Consider the following 25,537-nt stretch of genomic DNA (forward strand, 5'->3'; position numbering starts at 1 on the left):
TTGAATTGGTCGGAAGCGAGCTTCTGGACTAAGCCTCCTCCGCAAGTTATCCGTCGCGTTCCGCACGCTATCCGATGCCTTCCGCTCAGAGGTGTGTCTCCGGATGTTCTCACAAACATAGTATCCACATAGATTGGTCCCCGGTGGCTGCTTATCCACATTAACTAACCTTCTGAAATCTAGCTCATGTTTGAATTCACCGACAATTTCTTCTGAGAACCGTCTCCAAACCCTACAGGGCAAAGAAAATTAAATGAACAAGGGAGTTATTAGTTACTTGATATTAGGAAATGAACGAAAGAGACCGATCGATATAGAGCTCAAATGATTGAAAATAATTACTTTTGCAGCATTTTTCTCATGTCGGCCCAACGCTTTGGATCCGAATCCATAGAGTCCATGATTAGAACTCTGGAGGTGTGAAGTTCAATATTTAGCAGAATCCAGTGGAACCTGCGGACACGTTACATGCACAATCATGCATAACTCATCGATTAGACATACCATGCATGGAGTAAACAAAAGAAAATGGGCACAAGAGAGAAACACTCACCCAAAATGGTAAGGAAATAGAATATGACTTTTGAGTTGATGCTTTCTAAGAAACTTGTACAAGTCTTTCTCCACGTCTTCGGGGTGATTTTTTAACACATGTCCATTAACGATATGTGGGTCAATGAACCCAACATCATGGATGTTTCTTATTTTGCATTCATAAATCTTCAATCTGCATAATAGCGTACGCAACAATATAGTTAGGACAATATATATATATATATAGTGCAGGCAATGAAGAACGAGATGAGGTAGAAATAAATCACTTACAGAACGTAGCAACTCAGCATAGATTTGTCGAGGTCGCGCAGATTGAACAGCTGGAACAATTCACTCATATGACCTTGTACAGAGTACCGTTTGGTGTGATGCTCATCTGTAACATCCGCATAAACATATTCTTTGTCGGCCCATGTTATGAATTGCTTGTACCAACGTAGCAGATTTCGCATTTGTGGTGGTAGACTCTTTTCCCGCGCAGGCTCAACGAGAGGCCCATTCCGCACATATTGTAATGCTATCTCACATACTGGCGCATCCTCAAGGCCTAAGAAGGCACGAAGAGTCAAACCCATCTCGGACGCTTGTTTCATGGCACTCGCTACAGTCAATCCAAGTGCTGCCGCAGCTGCTATGATCTCGGGGTCCTCTTCCGGACCGGCTTTCACTATGAGCGGGGGGATCGATTGTTTCTTCTGCATCCCGAGCTGGTCAACTTGTTTCCCGCTTTTTTACTTTCTTCTTTCTCCTCCTTCAATATTTTTGCTTGCCTACGAAGTTCATGTCCATAGTCGTCAGGCATATTCAGCTCGGCTTGGGACGGTGTCGTCAAAAAATCCTTAGCCCACTTCTTTTGCTTCTCAGTGAATACTTGCTTGGGCTCAGGCTCTTTTATCGCCTTCATATCCGCCTTCCATTTCTCATAATCAGCAGACGCGGCCAATTTGGTTTCAGCTTCACTAAGTTCCCCAGGCCTTGGGAGGAGAGGCTTCAGTGATGGCTCCGGTACCCTTGTGGTCTTAGGTACATAAGGGTCCGGGTTAATAGTCCAGGAGCGGGTTTCCTTGCTGTCCGCCTGCTTCTGCTTCTTCGCCGGAGGTGGATTGGGGGGCGTCGTACCCGCCGGAGGAGGATTGGGGGGTGTCGTACCCGCCGGAGGTTGTGGATCGGGGGACGGCGTCGAATGGCGTGAAGGAGGTGTAGGTGAACCACCACGACCACCACCACCGCCACCACCACCACCATCGGAGGGGGGTGGACTTGCTAGCCTTGGCACGTCGCCTGGAAACACTATGTACTTCTTTTTCCATAGAATGATCTGGCGCTTGACATCTCCAAGTCTTCTCTCCCCTTCGGGTGTAGGTTTGTCAATCTCCAGGTCCTCAAACCCTTGGACTATGTCTTCCACCGTGACACGAGCATAGCCATATGCAATGGGGTTGTTGTGGTGGAGTGCTCCAGGTGTACAGGGTAAAGCACTGCCGCTAGCTACCTTCGTGGAAACGTTCCCCACGGGATAATGCAGATCACATTCTTTCATCTCCTTTACATCATCCACGGGGTAGTGAGGCTCCGGTGCACGAATCTCGATCATCGGTGCACTAGCACCAGGCGGGGCATCCGTGGAAGCCACGCTGCTTCTCCGCTGCTGGCTTCCGCGATCCGCTTCATGATCTTCATGCGGCCCTGCAGCCGATTTTTCTTTTACTAGTTCATGCATAGTCTGCTTCAACTCATGGAGTTCCGATGCAAACTTCGTCATAAGATCTGCATCCCGGTCCGTCTTTCTCTTACGACTTCTGTAACAGTACGGGTCATTGTCCTGGGAAAACCCTACTTTCCACAGAACTTTGCCTTTGCCTCGTACACGTCCTCCGTGTTCATCATTCCCGAGGGCTGTTGTCAGTGCGTCTTTCTCTCTGTTGAACTTGATCAAGCCCTCTTGAGCTTGGGTCATTGCGTCAATAAGGGCTTGGGTGGGAGCAAACTGTCTCTGCCGGTGAACACACACCCCTGTCTCCGGGTCTAGCGATCCCCCATGCCCGTACCACCAGCTTTTGGCCCTTGGGTCCCATCCCTCTGTACCTAGAGGGATTCCTCGCACCCTCAGGTCCTCCTCCATCTTCTGCTACCTAGGCTCCGAAAGGCGGTATCCTCCTGGCCCCATAATATGATGGAACTTTTTCTTACTCGCATTATCCTTATTTTTTTCGATATTTCCTTGAAATGCTCCGATTGCTTTTGCCTCACAAATTCTGGCCAATCATCTTTCAGTTTCTCATGTTGTCCATTGAAATCCGGAGTCTTGCCCTTGTTGACATAGTCACGGGTTAAATTTTTCTTGAAGTTCCGGAATGCTTCGCCCATCTTCTGAAGAGCGAACTCTTTAACTAGCCTCCTCCTCTGACGTCCACCCGGAACCTCGTTACCGAATTCATCGACTTTGTTGTATTCCGGAGGTAGAATGAAATGTTCCATAAGCTTTCTCCAGCAATCCTTTTTCGTTCTCTTGTCGACAAAACTGAAACCAAGACGTGCCTTCTTTGGCTCCTTCCATTCCTGGACGGTGATCGGGACGTTGTCTCTAACAACGACTCCGCATTGGTTGATAAACTTTGAGGTGTGCTGTAGGGGCTTGCCGGTTTCACTGACAAACTCAATGGCATATGTTTCTCCTGTTTTCATCGCCTTGGATTTGCCACGCTTTGTCGTACTCGATCCGGAGGGCTAAAAAAAGAAAGAGAGTCGCGCGCGTTAATACATATGTATTCACATTTATCTCGTACCCTTGGAAAATCGTTATAGTCGAAGATGGTTTCTTGGCCAACATGTACAGCTGATCTCCAACATCATTGTCATTCATTAAATGTTTTCGCAACCAACTGCCGAAAGTCTCCATGTGGGCCTTTCTAATCCAGGATTCAGGCTTCCCCGGGTTGTCCGAGCGTAAAATATTCTTGTGTTGCTCGAAGTACGGAGCCACAAAGCTGGAATTTTGCAGAACTGTGTGGTGTGCTTCAGTCATAGAATGACCGTCCATACATATCGTGGATTTCCTTCCGATCTTGCCTTTTCCACTTAGTCTCCCCTCGTGCCGCGATTGAGGAATACCAATCGGCTTAAGGTCAGGAACATAGTCAATACAGAACTCAATTACCTCCTCATTTCCATAGCCCTTGACGATGCTTCCTTCTGGCCTAGCACGGTTACGAACATATTTCTTTAATACTCCCATGAACCTCTCAAAGGGGAACATATTGTGTAGAAATACAGGACCGAGAATGGAAATCTCTTCGACTAGGTGGAGCAGGAGGTGCGTCATAATATCGAAGAAGGATGGTGGGAACACCAACTCGAAACTGACAAGGCATTGGACCACATCGTTCTGTAACCGTGGTAGATCTTCTGGATTGATTACCTTCTGAGAGATTGCATTGAGGAATGCACATAGCTTCACAATGGCTACTCGAACATTTTCCGGTAGGAGCCCCCTCAAAGCAATCGGAAGCAATTGCGTCATAATCACGTGGCAGTCGTGAGACTTCAGGTTTTGGAACTTTTTCTCCGCCATGTTTATTATTCCCTTTATATTCGACGAGAAGCCAGACGGGACCTTCATACTGCTCAGGCATTCAAAAAAAATGACCTTCTCTTCTTTGGTAAGAGCGTAGCTGGCACGACCTTGAAACCATTCCGGATGCCGGTCATCTGGGTCTTTCAAAAGTTGCTGGTCCTGCCGTGCTTCCTTTGTATCATTTGTCTTCCCATACACGCCCAAGAAGCTTAGCAGGTTCACGCAAATATTCTTCGTAACATGCATCACGTCGATTGCAGAGCGGACATCTAGGACTTTCCAATATTCTAGCTCCCAAAATATAGATTTCTTCTTCCACATGGGTGCGTGCCCGTCAACTCCCCGCGGAACTGATTGTCCGCCAGGACCCTTTCCAAAGATGACTTTCAAATCCTTGACCATATCAAATATCTCAGCACCAGTACGTTCCGCAGGCTTCGGCCGGTGATCTGCCTTGCCGTTGAAATGCTTGCCTTTCTTTCTTACGTTATGATTTCGGGGAAGAAATCGACGATGACCCAGGTACACGTTCTTCTTACAATTAACCAAACGTACACTTTCAGTCTCATGTAAGCAGTGCGTGCATGCATTGTATCCCTTATTTGTCTGTCCCGAAAGGTTACTGAGAGCAGGCCAATCGTTGATGGTTACAAAAAGCAACGCTCGTAGGTCAAATTCCTCTCCTTTGTGCTCATCCCAGACACGTACACCAGGTCTGGCCCACAACTGTAAAAGTTCATCAACTAATGGCCTTAGGTACACATCGATGTCGTTCCCGGGTTGCTTTGGACCTTGGATGAGCACTGGCATCATAATGAACTTCCGCTTCATGCACAACCAAGGAGGAAGGTTGTAGATGCATAGAGTCACGGGCCAGGTGCTATGGCTGGAGCTCTGCTCGCCAAAAGGATTCATGCCATCAGTACTTAGACCAAATCTTATGTTCCTTGCGTCAGCTGCAAAATCTTTGAACACTCTGTCGATCTTTCTCCATTGCGTTCCATCAGCGGTGTGTCTCAACTCCCCGTCGGACTTACGGTCCTCTTTGTGCCATCGCAACGACTTGGCATGCTTTTTGTTCATGAACAGACGTTTCAACCGTGGTATTATAGGAGCATACCACATCACCTTGGCGGGAACCCTCTTCCTGGGTTTCTCGCCCTCAACATCGTCACCAGGGTCATCGCCTCTGATCTTATAACGCAATGCAGTGCATACAGGGCATTCATTCAAATTCTCGTATTCACCGCGGTAGAGGATGCAGTCGTTAATGCATGCATGTATCTTCAGAACCTCTAAACCTAGAGGGCAGACAACCTTCTTTGCTTCGTACGTACTGGCGGGCAACTCGTTATTCTTCGGAAACATATTCTTCAACATTTTCAGCAAATTTTCAAATGATGAGTCACCTACACCTTCCTGTGCCTTCCATTTTAGCAAATCCAGTGTGCAGCCCAGCTTTTTCAGACTATTATCGCATCCTGGATACAACGACTTTTTGTGATCCTCTAACATGCGATCCAAATTCTCCCTATCCTTGTCAGTTTCGCAGCGTCTCCGTGCATCAGCAATGGTCCGACCAAGATCATCAGCGGGCTCATCATGTGCCTCTTCTTCACCTTCACCTAACCCTTCCCCACCTTCAGCATCATCCTCCATGAAAGTATCACCGAAATGATCATGATAGTTGTCATCGATATCATCCCCTTCTTCATCTTCTTCCATTCTAACCCCTCTTTCTCCATGCTTGGTCCAACAATTATAGCTTCGCATGAAACCGTGCCGAAGCAGGTGCATGTGAACGTCTCTTGAGGAGGAGTAACCCTTCTGATTCTTACAGACAGCACATGGACAGATAATAAAACCTTGCTGCTTGTTCGCATTTGCCACTACGAGGAAATCTTTCAAACCCGTAGTGAACTCGCCGGAGAGTCGGGGACCGTACATCCATTGCCGATTCATCTGCATTATTATTATATAAAGTATATAATTAACCATCATGCATTTGTTAAACTAACTAGCTAGAAATAATACAAATTAAACAATGAACTACACACATGCATATTTTATCAATGACACATGAAAGGTTCAAGTTGCTAACCGCGATCGCGGAGGAAAAATAAATGAGAAAGCTCAAGTGTGGCTCGGACACTTCATATCATGTTTGTTTCAGGCTCTCGGGCATTTCATCGAACACCTTGTGTGCATAGGAGGAACCAAAAGCAAACCCACCACCCCCTTCTGAAAATTGTGAAGTGAGCTGAGTGAAGTGAAGTGAGCTGAGTCCTATATATAGGGATGGGCCTTTAGTCCCGGTTGGCCTGGCCAACCGCGACTAAAGGCCTTCGGGGACCTTTAGTCCCGGTTGGCCAGGCCAACCGGGACTAAAGCCCCTCCCGTCCGCCAGCTGTCGACCGAGCGCGCTGGGCCCAGATAGTTGGTCGCGGGTCTCCTCCCGAACCGCGACTAAAGACCCCTTTTGTCGCGGTTCGATTGTTTTGGGGACTAATGGGGGCGTATGGAAGCCTCTTTTTCTACTAGTGGATGATCGACACTATGCCTATGTCGAAGGCGGTGGTGCACTAATCCGGAGATTATGCTGCCACCCATGCTGGATAAAGACCTCCCTGACCACCCGCTCCAACCGCATACACACCGCCTTGAACAACTGTTGATACAACGTTGTGTGTAACATAGACCACTTATGAAGTGAGTGCATACAGCAGAAAATAAGCAGTAAAGGAGAGGCATTTTTGCCCTCGAAAACCAAATCATTTCTAATAGTGCCATAACAAGCCATATGCTCCCAGCCAAATTAGCATTTGAACCTATTTGAAATTCCGTCCAACCAATAATTAAAAATATTGATAACACTTGTGGACGGATATAAATTGGACACTATTTGGATTACTAATCATGTGGAACGCGCAACCTTGCATTGGAAAAAGAAGTGTTTTGATCGTCTCTTATAAATACAGATACTGCACTTCTTACTTACTTGCCAATTTTGACAGACGAGATTGTCTTTGGTTAGCACAACTTTGCCGAAAAGGGCTTTCGCCTCACTTTATATATAAAGTACCGATCAACAAGCACTCGGTATAAAGTACAAACACACGCCACCGCAATACACGCACACACCCAAGGCAGGATACACAAGCGCTGAGCGCAACAACACCACCCCTAGCACTACCACCACGAAGAGATGAAGCTACATATGATGAACCATGTGCTCCAAGACGGCGCCTTCAGGAAGGGTACGACACCGGAGCACCGCCACCGCCCGATCCAAGGATCAGAGTTTTTCCTGGAGCCACGTGACGGAAAATGAGAGCTGTGACGACGCCTTCAAGAAGGGAACGATCTTCGCCGCCGCCGGTCCGTTCGAAAATATAACATGTTTTCACCTCGGCCAACACTCACCACCACTGAACGCCACACCCCGGCAACCACGCCGCCCACACGCCATGGTGACCGGGTAGCACCAAGGCATGGGCTCTGCCCAAGAGCACCGTGCTACCACCACCACGGCCGCCACCCCAGCATACAAGACCTTGACACCACCTCACCCGAGACCCGCCACAACCCCAACGAAAGAAACAAGCGGAAAGGTCCCACCTTTCGCACCCCTGGGCGACCCCCAGTGTCGAGACCCAATAGGCCGGCCAGAACTGTCATCCACCGACCCGTCCCGCTGCCCCAAGCGCGAGACGAGCTCGGTCCTGCAGCACCGAGAGGGGGACGAGGTCAGTCCTGCTGCACCGTGCGCGAGACGAGCTCGGTCCTGCTGCACCGTGCGCGAGACGGGCTCGGTCCTGCACCACCGGGCGCGAGACGAGCAGTAGACCGCAGCTGGGAGAGGATCAGCCTTTTGATGGGAGTAGCGCCCGGGCGACGAAGAGATGGGACGAAGGTCGAGACGGTTCGAACCCAGACGAGCCGATGCCGGAGAAGCTGGCCGCTGCCGCGGGCAGAACTGTCGAACCACCGTGAAGCCGCCACAACACCGGGAGGCCACCACCGCCGGACCTTCCCACGCTGCCGCCCATGGCCGGAGCAGCGGTCACGCCCGGCCGCTGCCCTACCGGCGTCGCCCGGCAAGCTTCAAGCGCCAGAGCTGCCGGGCACGCACCACCAGAGCAACTCGCCGTCGGCCGACTGTTCGATGATAAAGTTGCAACGTATAGGTATAAAATATACATGGAGCAAGGAACTGTCCATAGTCATATGCGTGCGTTCCAAAGATGCCCACACATATATACGGTGCTATGCTCACACCGGCACAATTAAACAAATACAGTACTTGAAAATGTGTTAGCAGCCGGCTGACTAATCAGCAGTATATTACTGGCTAGCCCAAGTTGCTATGTATGTTTATGTAGGGTGCAATTGAACTGCATGGACTATGCATGGCTGGGCACGTACAAGATCAATGGCAAAGCGTCCCACGTACTAGCACTTGTGTGCATTAGCATGGCACATGCACGTGACAGGCTTGGCGCAAGACTTTGCGGCCAACGCGTGCGCGCACGGCCCGGTCGACGCGAGTGTGATCGGTATGTTGGTGTACAGATACGTACCCGAATACCCGCATACCGGCCGGTAAGGAGGCGCGTACTCAAATACGTGTGTTTCGCTCGTAGACCGGCGTGTACGCCAAGATGATCAGAAGAGATAAACACCACGGAGCTGATATAGGATAACTTGAACATTTTTCTTGAACGGGAAGATCGGGCCGGTCGAATGGCCAACACCGCGAGCGCCCTCAGCTCTTTCCATCTGCCTATAAATACCACCACATCCATACAGGGGGGACTCACGCACGGCAGGAAGCACACGCAGGAGTCGCCGGGAGATCCATCCATCGCAGCACGCCTCAACCATCATAAAAAGAGCATCACGCACCAGCCGGGAGATCGACGCGAGCTCGGCTGTCTTCCGGAGTAGACGGCCGGGAGGGAGGTAGCCTAGCCGGCGCCGTACGCGAGGAGCGCGTGCATCAGCGACGAGGCAACCATGCCGATCCTTTTCTCGCAAGGTGAGGACCGGAACTGATCTCTCCCTCTCGTCCAATATCTTTCCTCGCTCTGCATCCCACTCCATGGCCGTGACCGGAGCTGGGCCCGGACGGCCAGAGTCGAGGTGGGCCGTCGGCTCCATCTCATCTCATTGAAGACGATGATGCCGCCCCGGGGCTGCCGCCTACACATGACCCCGGCGCACTCTCCACCGGGCGACGACGAGCCGGGACCGCCATTTCTGCGCAGCCTCCGGCGGGCCCGCCGCTCGCGATGACGACGCCACCCCGGGGCTGTCGCTTGTGCACGTCCCCCGGCGCACTCTCCACCGGTGATGACGAGCCAGGACCGCCGTGTGTGAGCGGCCTCCAGCGCGACTCCCGCCCACGGCAATGACGTGCCGGGGCTGGGCGCCCCCGGCGCACTCTCTACCGACGACGATGAGCCGGGACCGCCTTGTGTGCGCGGCCTCCAGCGTGCCAGCCGCTCACGGCGATGACGTGCTGGGGATAGGCGCCCTCGGTGAACTCTCCACCGGCGACGATGAGCCGGACCACCGTGTGTGCGCGGCCTCCGGCGTGCCTGCCGCTCGTGATGACGAAGTACAAGGGCCGTCGACCATGCACGGTCGTTGGCGCACCCTCCGCTGTCCAGCCTGCCGGCAACACCATCGTGTCTGGACTCGTCGACACGCATCGTTCGACTCGGCGCCATCTAGGGCGCCACCCCTTCTACCTACACCCTCGGCGGCGCCTGGGCGAGGCTCCGCCGCATCGCGAGGTCTCCTTCGCCGTTGTCTTGCCGGTCCATGGAGGCGCCATGGGCTGGCCGGGACTCGGCGACATGGTCCGTTCGACGCGTCGGCGGCGGAGCGGCGCTCGACAAGTCACCTCTCCTCGTCGTAACCATGGCGGCAGAGCGGCGCTCGATGAGTCACCTCTCCTCGTCATAACCATGGAGGCGGCGCGGCGCTTGACGAGTCACGATGACTCGTCGTAGCTATGGCGGCGGAGACAACATTCTGCTACGGTCGGGACACGCTTAGGCGTATCTCGCAGCCTCCCCCTTCGTCGGCACGAACACGTGTCACACGTGGCGAGCGGTGCAAGGTGGCGACTTCCTCCGCCACTGGCGGCGGTGTATGCGGTCATCGACAGATGTGTGCACACCATGTGTCGCACGTCCATCCATTCCTTCTTCTCTATTCGACATCTAATCTCGCGGGGCATACCCCTCGCACATCCGGCGAATCTACAAAGTCATCGATGACGTCCAAGCCAAGCCCAACCATGCATGCTACTCCAACAACCACATCGACGCTGCTCAAGGCCGATGAGGCAAGATGGCGTAGGCGGGCGTGGCCGGAACAAAGGCCACGTTTTCGACGGCGCGTGTACCACTCTATACACGGACACTGCCGCCGCCACACACAAACCACCATCATGCATGAGGACCGCGAAGCGAAGACCGAAGACGACGACTACGCAGCTTAATCGGAGGTATCCCGTGGTACTATCCGCGGGAGTAATTAACCGGAGGCTTTCCGAGGCCCCCGGAAACTAGGAGACCCGATCGCTTGATCACTTTGGCCGCGCCGGCAGGCCCCACTTTCTTTTTCTTTTCTTCTTCTTGTATTTGTGTACATTGTACACTGGCACGCCCGCAACAGTTTGTACCCCGGGTCAAGGGAGACGCTTATACGAAACCCCCTATTCTTTTTGTATGAGCGAGTTCTTTCCTTTTTGTGTCAAACACCGACCCACAACGCCTGATCCGGCCGGATTCAGCAAGAGACCGGTTGCGCGGCACCTCCCAAGACAGGAGCACCGCAGCCGCCCCGCGGCACGCCAACCAAGGACGACGCAGGCGCGCCGCCACCAGCAGGACACCCCGCCGCCCCGCGAGGCCGCCGCCGCACTGCTGGATCCTGCGGACGCCCAGCGCCGCCACTCGAAGGAGCCGCCCCGCGCAGGCGCCCTACAAGCGGAGGGGGAAGAAGGGCCCCGCCGCCGCCGCGCCTTGCCCGACGGAGCTCGCCGGCGGCGGCGGGGGGCGGGGTCGAAGGACGTGGCGGCTAGGGTCCCTCCCCCCCGCGCGCGCGGGAGGGGAGGGGAGGTAAAGGTTAGCACAACTTCCAAAAAAAAAATTTGTCCTCCGAATTTTCTTGTTGCTATCCACTGAAACCACTGAATCGGTGAGCGCACATTGCATGGAGTCGACAGTGCTCCCCCAACGGCGCCATAAAAGTTGATCAATCGAAGCAAGTCTAGCTAGCTACTAGAGGTTCACGTACGGAAATTCGCGGCTAGACGTGCGTTACTGTTTAAAATCCATCAAGCTGGCTTACACAGCTCGTGACGATCTGATCATGCGACACGCGAACTGCGTTAATCGAAAAAAACCAACGTGAGACACACGAAATGCATTATTGTTGGATGCATTAATTGAAAAATCAACATGAGAAACGCGAACTACATTATTGTTGGATGCATTAACCGAAAAATCGACATGAGACACGCGAACTGCTTTATTGTTGGATGCATTAATCGAGGCAGAGGTTGGTGTTATCCTCTTTTAAAATCAACAAAACAAATTAAACCATAAAACCACAGGTCTTGTTTTTTTTTGAAAGATCCAGCTTCATGCTGGCTTTTCATTGATTTAGAAGAAGGGAGCGGAAAACATGGTTGATCAAGTGATCGGTGTCCCCGCAAAAAAAAAAAAGATCAAGTGATCGGTGAATGAAAGAAACAAAGATACAAGCCGAGGTCATCGTGGCCTATCCTCTCATGACATTTCCCCCAAAGGGGCGCTCAAAGGGTTTTGCTCCTGCAAGGCGCCAGAGCTCGATGGTGGCCTGAATTTTTGCAGTGACTTCAGTTGGGTTTGCTTCCTTGCCGCGGAAAGTGCAGCTGTTTCTTTCATGCCAGATCTCCCAACATACCAGGATGATCGTTGATCGGACCGCTTGCCTTTCACTCCCCGGCTGTGCTTTCTGGGCAATCTGCTTGATTCTCGCTTGATGCGAGGGGGCCGTGCTCCATCCAGCAGGGTTGAGAGCCTGACAGCCGCGCCAGCGTGCTACCGCGGCCCAGATCTTCAGAGCATACTAATAACTAAGGTTAGAATATCAATTAACCTCTTGAGTGCGGTGCCGGTGGAAGCAAAACAAACTAACCAGACCCATTGCAGTGGCATCGATTGAATTATCGACTCGTTTCGGTTGGATCATCAATTGGACTAGTAGTATGTTTATCTTATTCTTGTGTTTATAATTGCACGTGAGTGAGTGCTACCAACCTTGCATGGATGCATGTTTGGACTCTTGACCTGGTCAATCAGCAGTTCAGCACATGCATGCATTTCATCCTTTCTATGCCACGTCAGCATCCACGCAAGAACGCTTCATTCCACTTCAGCCGTCAACCAAAAAAATCATTGTAGTACCTTTTTTTTTTGTCTCCCTTCTGGTAGAGAGATTCAAACTTGGCGCCTGTGTCATATACGTGAGGCAGGAGCCTTCCCGAGTATTAGGTGAACCATTCATTTTTTTCTTTCAAAAATGATTATAACTATTATAAAAGTTCACAAAAACATCTCAAACATAATAAAAATAATATTGAGATTCCGAGACTGTCAAATGACCACTACTGCCAATAAAATGAGCAGTGTCACCGCTCTCTTACTGGAGCTAGTTTGACCTTATCGGCGACGGCTGGAAAGTCTTCACGCACGTGCCCCTAAGGACCAGAGCATTGGAGACGCAGTTGTCGATGTATAACCCTTCAATAGATCTGAAACATCTGATACAAAATCTCGCCACATGACGACAAATCCTAACCTCGCCATCCCAAGGATACGACAGAAATCTATGCCGAAGCCGTGTCGACTACGTCCAGACGGACGAACACGAGAAGGATGGGAGCCTGGATGACAAACTCAAAGAAAAAGGGATGGCATCCGCCCAAGTGCCGCGTCCACGAGGACTAAAATTTGAACAACTAACCAGAGCGGAGGCACCGGCATTCCCCTCCCTGCCACCGGCCACCAGAGCGGAGGCACCGGCATTCCCCTCCTCGCCACTGGACCACCAGAGAGGAGGCACCGGGATTCCCATTCCCGCCATCGGCCACTAGAGCGGAGGCATCGGGATTCCCCTCTCCGCCATCGGCCACCAGAGCGGAGGCATCGGAATTCCCCTTCCCACCACCGGCCACCAGCACGGAGGCACCGGGATGCCCCTCCGCGCCACCGGCTACCAGAGCGGAGGCACTGGGATTCCCCTCCCCGCCAGTGGCCATCAGAGCGGAGGCACCGGGATCCCCATCCTCGCCACCGGCCGCCAGAGCGGCAGGCAAGGGAAAGGTGAATTTATGGATTCACCAGCGAAGTCTAGTGGGGAGAGTTTGCCCTAGCCACATAGGGTTAGACGAGGAAACAAGAGGGTCGTAAAAAAAACCATTCATATTGACCTGACCTAAGTCAAACCAAACCTTCACAACCGTCGATTTCACAAACGGTTTCTTCAACAGTTTTGTTAAGTCTCACTCGACTGAGACTATCTCGGTCTATGTTATATTCCGTCGATCTTGCATAGAGATTCGTAAAAGAAAATTCTTTTCAGTTTTCTTTTTTTCTTCTTATATTCCAAAATCCCAAGGAAGTTATCTGAATTCTATCTAGCTAGAGCAATACTGGCCCAGCAACAAGAAAGAGAAAAACAGCGAGCAAATCCATCCGTCATCTTCAAGTCTGAGTGCTGACTTGAGAAAATCAGATAGAGTGGCGGCTCCAGCACCATGAATCCATGGTGGCGGTGTCCTCGGAGGCGCCGAGCAGCTGCTCGAGGTACTCCGCACCAAGGTCCTCAAGCTCCATCACCATGCCCTCTGGCTGCGCCCCCCGGGTGGCGGCCTTTACACCTTCCTGCCCGCCGTCGTGGCCTTCCGGCTCCGCATGGAGTGCCGCCGCTTGAGCGCCAGCACGGGCGACACGCCGTGGGCACGACCGCATACATCGTCTGCTGCGCCCTCGAGCGAACGCCGGACATGGTCGGCGGGGAAGTTGAGCACAGCAGCGCCGCCACGGATGGTGAAGGCAGCTTGGTCGTACCCCAGCGCCGCAACTTCCGGGCTGTCGAAGGTGTCCAGCCACACCCGCACGCCGTTCCGCGTCGAGTCACGGATCTCCGCCGCGTACTTGCCCCACGGTCGCTTGCGCACCCCGTGGAACGCACGCCCGACGTCCACGGCCGCCTTGTCTTCCTCTTCCTCTTGGCTGGCCTCCCGCTTCACCGGCGCAATCGTGGGTGCGGCCGCGTCGTGCTGGACCTCGTGGTGCTGGGAGAGCATGTGGAGCAGGAGCATCTCGTCGGCGTCGTTGGTGTGGAACGGGAGCACAGGTGACGGCGTGGCTGGGGCGCGGTGGTGCCATGGCGCGGAGTCCGCGGAGCCGGTGGAGGAGGCAGGCGAGTGCAGTGGGAATTCTTCCGCTGCTGCTCGGTGGTGGTTTTGCTGTGTGGTCATGGCACGGCGAGCCAGGACGTTGACGACGCCGGTGGTTAGCCGGGGCGACGTAGATGTACAAGACGGAGAAGAAGGGGCCGTGCTACTGGGATCAGAGATGGACTTGGAGGTTGGAACGGATGGAATTTATACCGGTGGCGCCAAGTTCGTTGAGCAGAGATGAGAATGATGCAGGGGAGGGTAGAGTTGGAATTATTGAAAAAATGCTCTGCTTCCCTGTCACTTCCTTTGTTTAACTGCTGGGGCACATTTGTTTTGAAGAGTAAAATTTAAAATGTATATTAAAGTAATTCAAAAATATTTGAATTATGTTTGCAGTGGACATGTTAGAGTATTCTACATGCCTGCATTTTTCATGCAGAAATGACATTCGTGGTGCTATGGACTGAAAAACAAAGTCGGTGCTCTACTCAAAATGCATTTTTTTTAACATTAATTTAATTTTATTTTTTCCCACAAAAAATATGTTTTATCTAATCAAAAGCAGTCATTGCTTCAGAAAAAAAAATGAACGTAAATAGAACACTTAAAGCAATAGTGCTGCAGGTGAAAAAAGAAAATCAGTTTTTTTTAGTGTTTTCAAATTTACCGTTTATCCCGTACATTCGAGATGGGAAGCAATAGAGCGTATTAGGATATGTGAACGATCATGGGGAATTCATACCAACTAAAAGGTGATGTGCGCCTTGCTGCGCCGTTTTTCATTATTATTGTAAAACCAATTCTATATTTTTCTTTTGTTATGTGTTGTTAATAGGCAGAAACATGTATGTAGAACTCTAGACACTTTTCCTTTTCTTTATGGTCAAGTTCAAGGCAAAGTTGCCAGGACCGAATGGTGCCTAGCACACATGACACATACTCCCTCCATCCTGTAATATAAGGGCTAGTGTCAGTGGGCGCCTCAAACCCTGCCCCGGTAAAAAAAAGCGACCCTGACGGGCAGTATGGACCGATGGAGCTTGAGATGAAATGATTCAAAAAAGAGCTGAGTAGCCATTAATGCTCATTTTGTGTGGGATACAATCTATGACAATGAATCATCTCTACAAATATAAGCAAAGAAGATTCATTATCGCAATCATATCTTCCATAAAGTGTGCAATGATGACTCAAGCTTGCATCATTTACACAGCACAACTATTTAAGCAGGCCGCATCCCACCTCGCGCGCGCGAGGTGGGACTAAACTTACTACTACAAGCTTGTTGTTGGCAGGTTGGCGGCGAAGGAGTCATCTTGTGCCAAGTTCTTTTTGTTGGGAACTCGGCAAAGTAGTGACAATTGGAGTCTTTACCTAGTTTCGCCTGCATGAAACTCATCATATATGTGTGTGTGTTTTGTTAAAATCAAAAATCTATGGCCAAAACATGTAGGGGCTGTTTGGTTTGAGACTAAGTTTGTCTAAGGTTGCCACACTTAAAGTTAGGCAAGTTTGACCAACTTGGGTGGGTATTTGGTTCAAGCCACACCTTAGGCAAGCCACACTAGGGTCCCACATCACACACACTCAAATAGTGTGGCAAGATTCCCTTAGGCTTGCCAACTTGTGACTCTCATTTTGAAAAATCAACCTTAGGCAAGTGTGGCAACATTGTATGGCAAAGTGTGGCATTGTTAGCCCTAGAACCAAACAGCCTCGTAGCCCTCGACTCTGGTCAATTCGGATCGGGGTAAGTGAAGTTCAATGCATTCAGGTGATGCATGGTGGCTTCAGCTACTTCTCTCCTACTATTCCACCCTCTTTTGACCATCTTTAAGTACCTACTCGTCCTTAGCTATAAGAATTGCCTCTATGAAGTTCACCGGCTATAGCGAACTTTTGTCATTCTCATCATCCACGTACTAGCCGAATATGTCTTCTTTCGTCGGGTTTCGTATGTATGAAGCCGATACCCTAGCCGCGAGCTAAGTGTTGATATGCGCGCTGCATGCAATTGAGGTCCCAGTGAGTGCCGCAAACCCTACTGAAACCATCGAGCCGACGGCACGGAAAAACATAGAGCAACGACAAAACTGAAGAAAAACGAATATATTAAACGATTTATTTCTAATTAAAAATCTCTTTCATTGGACTATCAACATACATGAATTGATGAACCTAATGCAACAAGAGATAAGCTTACTGCCGTCAACCAACGCGGTTATTTAAGCTGGTGGGCGCATGTCCGACTGGGCGAGGTGGGATTAAACACAAGTCAAACTTGGCAAAGGTGGGACCGCCGAAAATGTTTCTGAGCAAAATTAAGCTGCGGGGTTGACTGACTTGGAAAGACCAAACCCGGGTCAACAAGCTTCACCACTCCCCTCCTCTGCTCCCCCGCCGCCGCCACCTTGCTGTCCTTCTCGCTCTCCCACTTCCGCCTCCACCGCCGTCTCCTCCCAAACGCGCAGCATCACTGGACCACGAAATCTTGCGAATCCAGCCGCCCACCACATCCATTGCTCGATCCGCTTTTGCTCCACTCCCAATCCCAGCACCACAAACACCCAACGGATTTTACACATAGATGCAGTGGTGAGCTAGGGGGGCAGCGTCGCCATCCATGGCGGTGGTGAGCGCCGCGCACGGCGCCTTTGGGCCCCTGCTCGGGAAGCTCACGGCCTTGCTCGCCGACGAGTGCGGCCGGCTGAAAGGGGTCCGCCGCGAGATCCGCTCCCTCAGATCCGAGCTCGCCAGCATGCACGCCGCGCTCAAGGAGTACACCAAGCTGGACGACCCGAGCGACCAGGTCAAGGCCTGGATCTCGCTGGTCAGGGAGCTGGCCTACGACACCGAGGACGTCTTCGACAAGTTCATCCACCACCTCGGCGACAGCCCAGACCACGGCGGCTTCAAGGAGTTGTTCCGCAAGGCCGCTCGCCGTCTCAAGACGCTTGGAGCTAGGCACGGAATCGCCGGCGAGATCCATGACCTCAAGGACCGCATCAGGCAAGTGAAAGAGCTCAAGGATTGTTACAAGCTGCCGAATAATGCTCCTTCCAGCACCGCTGGCCCTGCAGCCGTGGATCCGCGCCTGCACGCACTTTTTGCTGATGAGGCACACCTTGTGGGCATCGACGGTCCAAGAGACCATCTTGCCAAGTGGATGTTGGAAGAAGCAAACACATCGCCCAAACATTGCAAGGTCTTGTCTATTGTTGGGTTTGGTGGTTTGGGCAAAACAACGCTGGCAAATGAGGTTTGCCGCGAGATTCAAGGGGAGTTTGATTGTAAGGCTTTCGTGTCGGTCTCGCAAAAACCAGATATAAAGAAAATTATCAAGGATGTGATCTCTCAAGTGTCATGCCAAGGTGGATCCACAAAAGACGATACCACTGATTGGGATGAAATGAAGTCTATTTCAGAGCTAAGAGTACTACTGCAAAATAAAAGGTAACGTCGATCTTTATTATTTCTTTTAACAGATGTGCCATCCATGCATGGTTCTTGATATTTCATCCACTTATCTATCATCCGGTAAATGTACAATATTATTTCCAGCTTGTGATCTGGCAACGAGAATTGAGTTGCAGCAGGTTAAAAATGCATGAAGTTGGCATGCTACATATGTAAAATAAATCTCAATGAAGTTGGCATGCTACATATGTAAAATAAATTGTATATGAAAACATAAGCAATAAGCGTCATATATACACTTGTTAACTACTCCAGTTAAATGCATGAAGCTGTTTCAGCTTTCTAGCTGAATCCCTTATCATAATTGGTTGATGACTTGACATCATCTACTGATTTTGTAGGTATCTCATCATCATCGATGATGTATGGTCTACACAAGCATGGCACGCTATCAAGTGTGCTTTTCCAGAGAATGATTGTTCTAGCAGAATTATAGCTACTACACGCATCATTGACGTAGCAAAGTCATGTTGTCTGAGTGCTGACGACCGTGTGTATGAATTGGAAGCCCTAAGTGATCTCCACTCTAGAAGATTGTTTTTCAAAAGATTATTTCGCTCTGAGGAAGATTGCCCTGAAATGTTGAAGGAAGTTTCTAATAAAATTTTAAAGAAATGTGGAGGCCTACCATTGGCAATTATCAGCATATCTGGTTTGCTAGCAAACCGACCAGCCATCAAGGAAGAATGGGAGAAGGTTAAGAGGTCAATTGGTACTGCACTGGAGAAAACTAACAGTCTAGAGGGCATGAGTAGCATACTATCTCTTAGCTATAATGATCTTGCACCTCATCTCAAGACTTGCTTGTTGTACCTAAGTTTGTTTCCCGAAGACCATTTGATTTACAGAGATAGGCTAGTGAGGCGATGGATAGCAGAAGGCTTCATCTCTGAAGAGCGTGGACAGAGCAAGCAAGAGGTCGCGGAGAATTACTTCTATGAGCTGATCAACAAAAGTATGGTCCAACCGGTGGACATTGAGTATGATGGAAAGGTCCGTGCCTGCCGAGTCCATGACATGATGTTAGAAATTATTATTTCAAAATCAGCTGAAGATAATTTTACCACTGTGGTAGGTGGAGGTCAAACTAGTTTGCTAAATCATCAAGATTCAATTCGGCGGCTATCAATCCAGCACATTGACAAGAAACTTGCATCTGAACTGGCAAATGTAGATCTCAGCCATGTTCGAACTTTGATAGTAATGCCATCATGTTGCATCACACACTTGCCCAGTCTTGATCGGTTTGAAGCTTTACGTGTTCTGGATTTTGAAGGTTGTGAGGATTTAAAGGACTGTGATATGAAAGGCATGGACAAATTATTCCAGCTAAAGTACCTCAGCTTTACGGGCACAGGTATATCAAAGCTACCAGCAGGGATCGTGATGCTAGGTAATCTAGAGACCCTAGATTTTACGAATACAGATGTGGAAGAGTTACCTGCTGGAATTACTAGGCTGACTGAACTACAACACCTAAACGGATATCTGAACAAGCATCTACCAAACGGGATTGGGGGCATGAGGAACTTACAGCTGATGCCCAAATTTATTATTACCTCGCAAGAAACAGATGTGTTGGAGGATCTCGGGAACCTGACAAGTTTGGAGGAACTCAATGTGCATCTTGGTAGGAATGTATCTTGCGAGGACAAGAGATGTGAGAAAGAGGCGTTCCTCTCCTCACTCTGCAAGCTTGGCAACTGCAAACTCCGTTCTTTGCTTATAAATGCGTACGGTGGTTCCCTCGACTTCTCAGATTCCTGGTCCCCTCTGCCATCTTCTCTTCAAAGATTTTGGGCGGCCAACCGCGATTCGTTTACAAACGTTCCGAAGTGGATTACACCAGAACTCATTAACCTTGCCGATCTCTTGATCTCCTTAACTGAACTGACGGAAGATGGGCTGCTTACCCTTGGGCAGCTCCCATCCTTACTCCGCCTGCGACTATGGCCATCAAAGAAGTTTGTTGGTACAGTCCAAGCCACTTCTTTCCCAAATCTGAAGGTGCTTTCCTTCAGAGCTGAACAAGTATATGTTTCGTTCGTGAAAGGGTCTGCGCCCAAGCTTGAGGAAATTAGCAGAATGCCATTCAGTGTGTCGGCTGCAAAAGCTAATAAATTCTATTTAGGCATCCATCATCTCTCATGTCTCAAACGAGCTCACATACTACTTGATGACGAAGACGCAACACCTTCAGAATGCAAGGCTGCAGCTGCTGCCATCAGGAAAGAAGCGGATATCAATGCCAACCATCCTGCAGTTACTTTTCTGGGGGAACCAAAGGAAGAGGACAATGAAGAGACGGTTGCCGGTGAAGAGGAGAAGAGCAACGAAGATGGTGACGCCGATGAGGATTAAAGTGCTCAGAACCCTGTCGGAACTCTGAATACCTAGGCTGTTGTTGTTAATTCACTTATATTCTGTTCCCAGTAGCTACCTGCATTTGTTGGGACCTAAGCTCCATTTGCATTCATGGACATTTTTTTGCTGAACACTGATTTGTCTTTCCCTTTGTTCCAAAATAAGTTTTGTTGAATTACTGTGCTCTGAACAGAGCAGATCCACCATGGAACTCATTCATATATCTGCTACTATGTGTTGTTATTCGTCAGTTTTTGTTCTGACGAAAGCACGCTGTGATACTCTTGACGTTTTGAGGTGAAGTATCATGGAACGAATTTTTTGATGTGTTCCAAGTTGAATGACCACATCCCCATGTGTATGTAGTAAGCTGGATGACTATAGTAGGTCGTGCTTTATATAGTGTATATGATGTTGATATGAAAGATGGTGCAAATACAAATGTCCCAAATGATATACTCCCTCAGCTGTATTTGTGTTGAAACAGTTGTCCTATGTGCTCCTGTGCTCTGCTCTTAGCAAGTCCTCTTGTCACACACATAGGCCGAGCAAGGTGTTGTGCCGATCCACTTATGCCGAGAAGAGGACGCTTTTAGGTGTTTCATTCAGGCTACTCTGTTTCCTCTGCTCTGCTGTGGCATGGGCATGGCGCTGTATCTTGCGCACGTCTAAGGCGTGTCCATTCTTGCAGAAGATAACAGTAATTCTTACTCTTCTCCTTTCTAGACTGGTGGTGCCTACTATTGCATTGATTTTTGCATGGAAAAATAACATTGGAGCTGTGAGATATGAGGTTGGACGAGGAATCAAGCTCGACTTTCTCGGACACTTTATCCAGTATACGTACGTAACACAAGGCATGTCGTTGCATCTTTGTATGCTCACAACTTTTCATACCGTCGCTTCCTAGTTACTACTACATGCTTTCCTTGGAAGACATGATGATCACTGGTGTTGTTCCATAAGCTGTATTTGGAGCTACAGTAAAATATAATATAAGAGCGTTTAGATTATTATTTTAATGATCTAAACGCTCTTATATTAGTTTACAGAGGGAGTACTAGTTATAGTGAGAATGCTACTCTCGCGGTCGTGCATCGTCATCCTTGGAATCAACTTGTACTACTCTCGGACTCCATGTGGATCTTGGTGATAAAGTATCTTGCGAGTTCAAGAGTTGTGCACTACTCATCGCTCATTACAAAGACGGCCGAAAATGGGAGAGTACCCTGCATTCCTTGATGTGCCAGCTAATCGTCTCATAAATCTCTTAAGGTACTGAATAATCCAAAAATTTAATAACCCATGTAATAAGCACAGCATATATGGCTGAGCAGTGAATCGAAAAAAGTTCAAGAGAACAGGAAAAGAGCTGCCCCGAGATATGCTTATGTGTCTCCTCTGCTTTTACTCTGTTTCCTCTCCTCTGCTTTTAGTCTTAGGGCGTGGGGCCCTATGTATGTCCACACTCAACACGGACAGGCCAAGCAGGGTGTTGTGCTGTTGCTCCAATTACTCAGTAGGCAGCATGCAATTTAAATGCCATTAGTTTGCACAATATTTTCCAGATTAGATAACTCAAAAACACTGAAGGAGACACGCTAGCACTAGGAACTTTCAATTTCGGGTTAATTATCCTTTTGCCCTCAGTGGTGTCCATCTGCTCAGTTTTGCCCTCAGATGCGAATTGTGCTCAGTTTTGCCCCTAGTCCATGCACAGCAACTATGACGAGGCCAAACGACCATATTTGAGTCCATTCCGTCCGCCGGCGTTAGTGGTTGTGGGCCCGGAGCTTACACGTGGGACCGCGTGGACGTGGGTCCGGAGCTGACATGTAGGCCCGTGCAACTAAACCCCAAATCATTCTAGCTCACTCTGCCCATCCGCCGGCCCGCTGTCCTGCGCCGCCGCCGCTGCCACCTGCGCCGCGGCAAGCACCTGCCCCGCCACCAGCTGCACGGCCTGCTCCGCCGCTACCGTCCTGCGCCTACGCTCCACGGCTACCTGCGACGCCCGCCACCTGCTCGACCCGCGGCGCGGCCTCCTTCCGTGCGCCCGGCCGGAGCGCTCAAAGGTGGGGGGCTGCCGGAGCTATTTGAACTAGGAGGAAGAACCCTAGGGCGAAATGGCGAGCATCGGCGACCCCGGAGTATTTGGCGAGGTAGGCATCGGGCCGGAGATCCTCCGCATCCACGACTGGGTTCCCGAGGGGTAAGTCTCGCCTCTTGTTTAGATTGAGCTTAGTTGTGCATTTGAACACTCGATTCGAGTAGGTTTGCCCAATTAGTGTGCTGATTGCGTCTCTGTTTTTCGGCGGTTAGGATGGAGTTGCGGTTTGCTTTCATGGTGCACATTAGAAGGGACCGGTACATGTTCGATGCAAAGGATAAGAAGAAATACCAAGGAGGTTTTGATTATCGGTTGCCAATGGCTAGTAATTGGAGTTTCAGACAATTTGGGGAGGTAATTTGTAGCCAATATCCTTGGGGTTTGCTTGATGAAGTGGTATACAAATACTATGATGGGGAAAAGAATTGGGTGACAGTTACTAATGATGAAGAGCTAGCTACCATGTTTGTTAGGCATAAAGAGAAAGATAATTTTCATGTGAGGCTGCAAGTTGATGTGCTTGAGCAGGCATTTGGACCTAGGATGACGGGTGCAACATCTCGGGGAGAACCAAGTCGTCGTAATGGCATCTCTAGCCAGAACAGTTCAGTTGGTGCATGGCGACGTGGTGGCTCGACAAGTGTGGGCAACAGCAGTAGGGTCCCCCTTGAAGTGGAGCCTGATGACTACAATTCTGGGGTTGATGAAGAGAAGCTATATTCTGATGTTATTCGGAATTTACAACGGGCACCTCAGACTGAAAACCAAGATGAGGCTCACAATGCCGTCCGTGTGGATGATGACGTGGTGGGTGAGGACGAAGACCTTGCAGCTGTTGAATGGGACCCTTTGAACCCTCATATCGAAGAAGGTACAGTTTTTGCGTCCATGAATGAGTGTAGAAATGCACTTGTGACATACTGCATCAAGGTAGAAAGTACTTTCAAAGTTGACAAGAGCGATCAAGTACGTTACAGAGTGCACTGTCCGACTGAGGGTTATCCATGGAGGCTGCTCGCATCTAAAATGCGGAATAGCACTAATGTTCAGGTCAAAGTGAACGCTTTTAAGCACACATGCCAGGAATCAACCATTAGAAAGGATACAATCAGTAGAGCCAAGTCAAGATGGGTGGCAGAAGAAGTAAAGAAGTGGGTGAAAGAAAATCAGCAAGTGGGTCCAAAGGAATTGCAGAAGAACATCAAAGATAAGTTCAAGATAGATTTACCATACATGAGGTTGTTCAATGGTAAACAACATGCTATGGATTCTATTTATGGTAACTGGCAGGAAAGTTTTCAATTGTTGTATTCATTCAAAGGTGAAGTGGAGAGGACAATCCCAGGTAGTATTGTAGATATTGATCACCACACCGTGGAGTAGACATTCAGGGGAGTGACAAAGACCAAGGAATGCTTTAGGAGGGTTTTTGTCTGTTTTGAGGCTTGTCGCCGGGGTTTTTTGGCAGGCTGCAGGCCTTATTTGGCTATTGATGCCACTTTTCTCACAGGGAGGTTTAAAGGACAGTTAGTAGCAGCTTGTGCAGCTGATGCACACAGTTTTGTATTTCCAGTTGCCTACGGTGTGCTGGAGACAGAGTCTGAGGAGAGCTGGACTTGGTTTTTGCATAATCTGCGCCGAGCTATTGCACATCCCAATGGGTTGGTCATTCATACAGATGCCTGCAAAGGTTTAGAAGTGGCCGTGGACAATGTGTTCCCTGGAGTAGAGCATAGGGAATGCATGCGTCACCTTACTGCAAATTTCATGAAGAAATTCAAAGGAAAGGTGTATACCGACAATTTATGGCCAACATCTTTGACTTGCAGTGTGAAGAAGCACAACTACCACTTGAGGCAGTTATACATGAATCCCAAAGTGAAAGAATACTTGGAAACACACCACTCCAAGTTATGGGCCAGAAGCCAATTCAGTGAAGTGAGCAAAGTTGACTATGTGCACAATAATCTAGCAGAGTCTTTCAACTCAACGATCCGGAAACTAAAGGTTCATTCTGTGGTGGATTTGCTTGACATGATAAGGATAGAATACATGTAGAAATTTCATTATCGTGCAGGAATAGCCGAGGCAAAATTCTTGGGCCACATTATCATACCTGCCGTGATGAATGAACTGAAGCAGAAGACAACAGGCTTGGAAATGAACATGACTCTTTGCTCGGGTACCACAGCAGAGATATCATATTTGGATAAAGAGAAGAGGGAATAGAGATATCCAGTGGATTTAGAAGCTAGAACTTGCAGTTGTAGGCAATGGCAGATAACTGGGTTGCCATGCATTCATGCCTTGTTTTTCATCACTTCTCTCCCAGGTCCAGCAGGGAACATACAGCAGTATGTGCATGATTACTACTCTGTTGCAAGGTTCAAAGCCACATATGCTTATGCCTTGCCTGCTATGGAGGGAAAACAACAATGGGACATGGTGGACCCTGGATTCAAGCTTTGCGCTCCAGTTCTGAAGAGAGCAGCAGGTAGACCAAGGAAGAGTCGAATCAGACCTCGCAGCGAAGGAGCTGGACTTGGAGCGAGGAAGCGTAAGTGCACAAGGTGTGGTGGGTCTGGCCATTTCGGTAAGTATTGTGATAACACAGTAGATCCAGCGTTCGGAGAGAGTTTTGATGAAGGCTTCGATGAAAATGTTGGTTAGCAGCCGGTTGCCTCAACAGATGATGAAAATGATAGTCAACAGCCGGTTGCATCAGATGAGGATTTTGACGAGGTTCCAAATGATGATGGTCAACAGCCGCATGATTTTGACGATGATCCAAAATATCCTCCAAATAATGATTCAAGTGAGGCTCCAAATGGTGATCCAAGTGAGGCTCCAAATAGTGATCATGGTGATCCAAGTGAGGCTCCAAATGGTGACCAACCTTCTGTTGTTGTGAGTTCTGCTAGGTATGTAAATCTTGCAAGGGTCAAATACTACCGTACATTTATCACTTGACATGATCTCATTACCGTTTATG

General features: G+C 49.5%; 1 protein-coding gene and 2 pseudogenes across 1 annotated transcript; 1 reads left to right on the top strand and 2 right to left on the bottom strand.

Annotated features, from left to right (window-relative positions):
• The window catches only part of LOC123123977 (probable LRR receptor-like serine/threonine-protein kinase At3g47570), a 51,778-nt pseudogene that overhangs the window by 5,075 nt on the left and 21,166 nt on the right, over positions 1-25,537 (bottom strand).
• On the bottom strand, positions 13,921-14,672 carry LOC123123980 (ethylene-response factor C3-like; annotated as a pseudogene).
• LOC123123979 (disease resistance protein RGA5) lies at positions 16,947-20,613 on the top strand. The gene is made up of 2 exons (XM_044544655.1): positions 16,947-18,047; positions 18,413-20,613. Exons 1-2 carry the CDS (start codon positions 17,218-17,220, stop codon positions 20,430-20,432), a joined length of 2,850 nt encoding a protein of 949 aa, XP_044400590.1. The 5' UTR covers positions 16,947-17,217; the 3' UTR covers positions 20,433-20,613.

The sequence above is a fragment of the Triticum aestivum genome, chromosome 5D (genome assembly GCF_018294505.1).
Source record: "Triticum aestivum cultivar Chinese Spring chromosome 5D, IWGSC CS RefSeq v2.1, whole genome shotgun sequence".
Lineage (NCBI taxonomy): Eukaryota > Viridiplantae > Streptophyta > Magnoliopsida > Poales > Poaceae > Triticum > Triticum aestivum.

What these genes read in the sequence shown, in the direction of transcription:
- LOC123123979 (XM_044544655.1), top strand. Translation starts at nt 17,218, where the DNA reads ATGGCGGTGGTGAGCGCCGCGCACGGCGCCTTTGGGCCCCTGCTCGGG. An exon ending in GTACTACTGCAAAATAAAAG is followed by an intron (nt 18,048 to 18,412) that starts GTAACGTCGATC and finishes CTGATTTTGTAG; the next exon opens with GTATCTCATCATCATCGATG.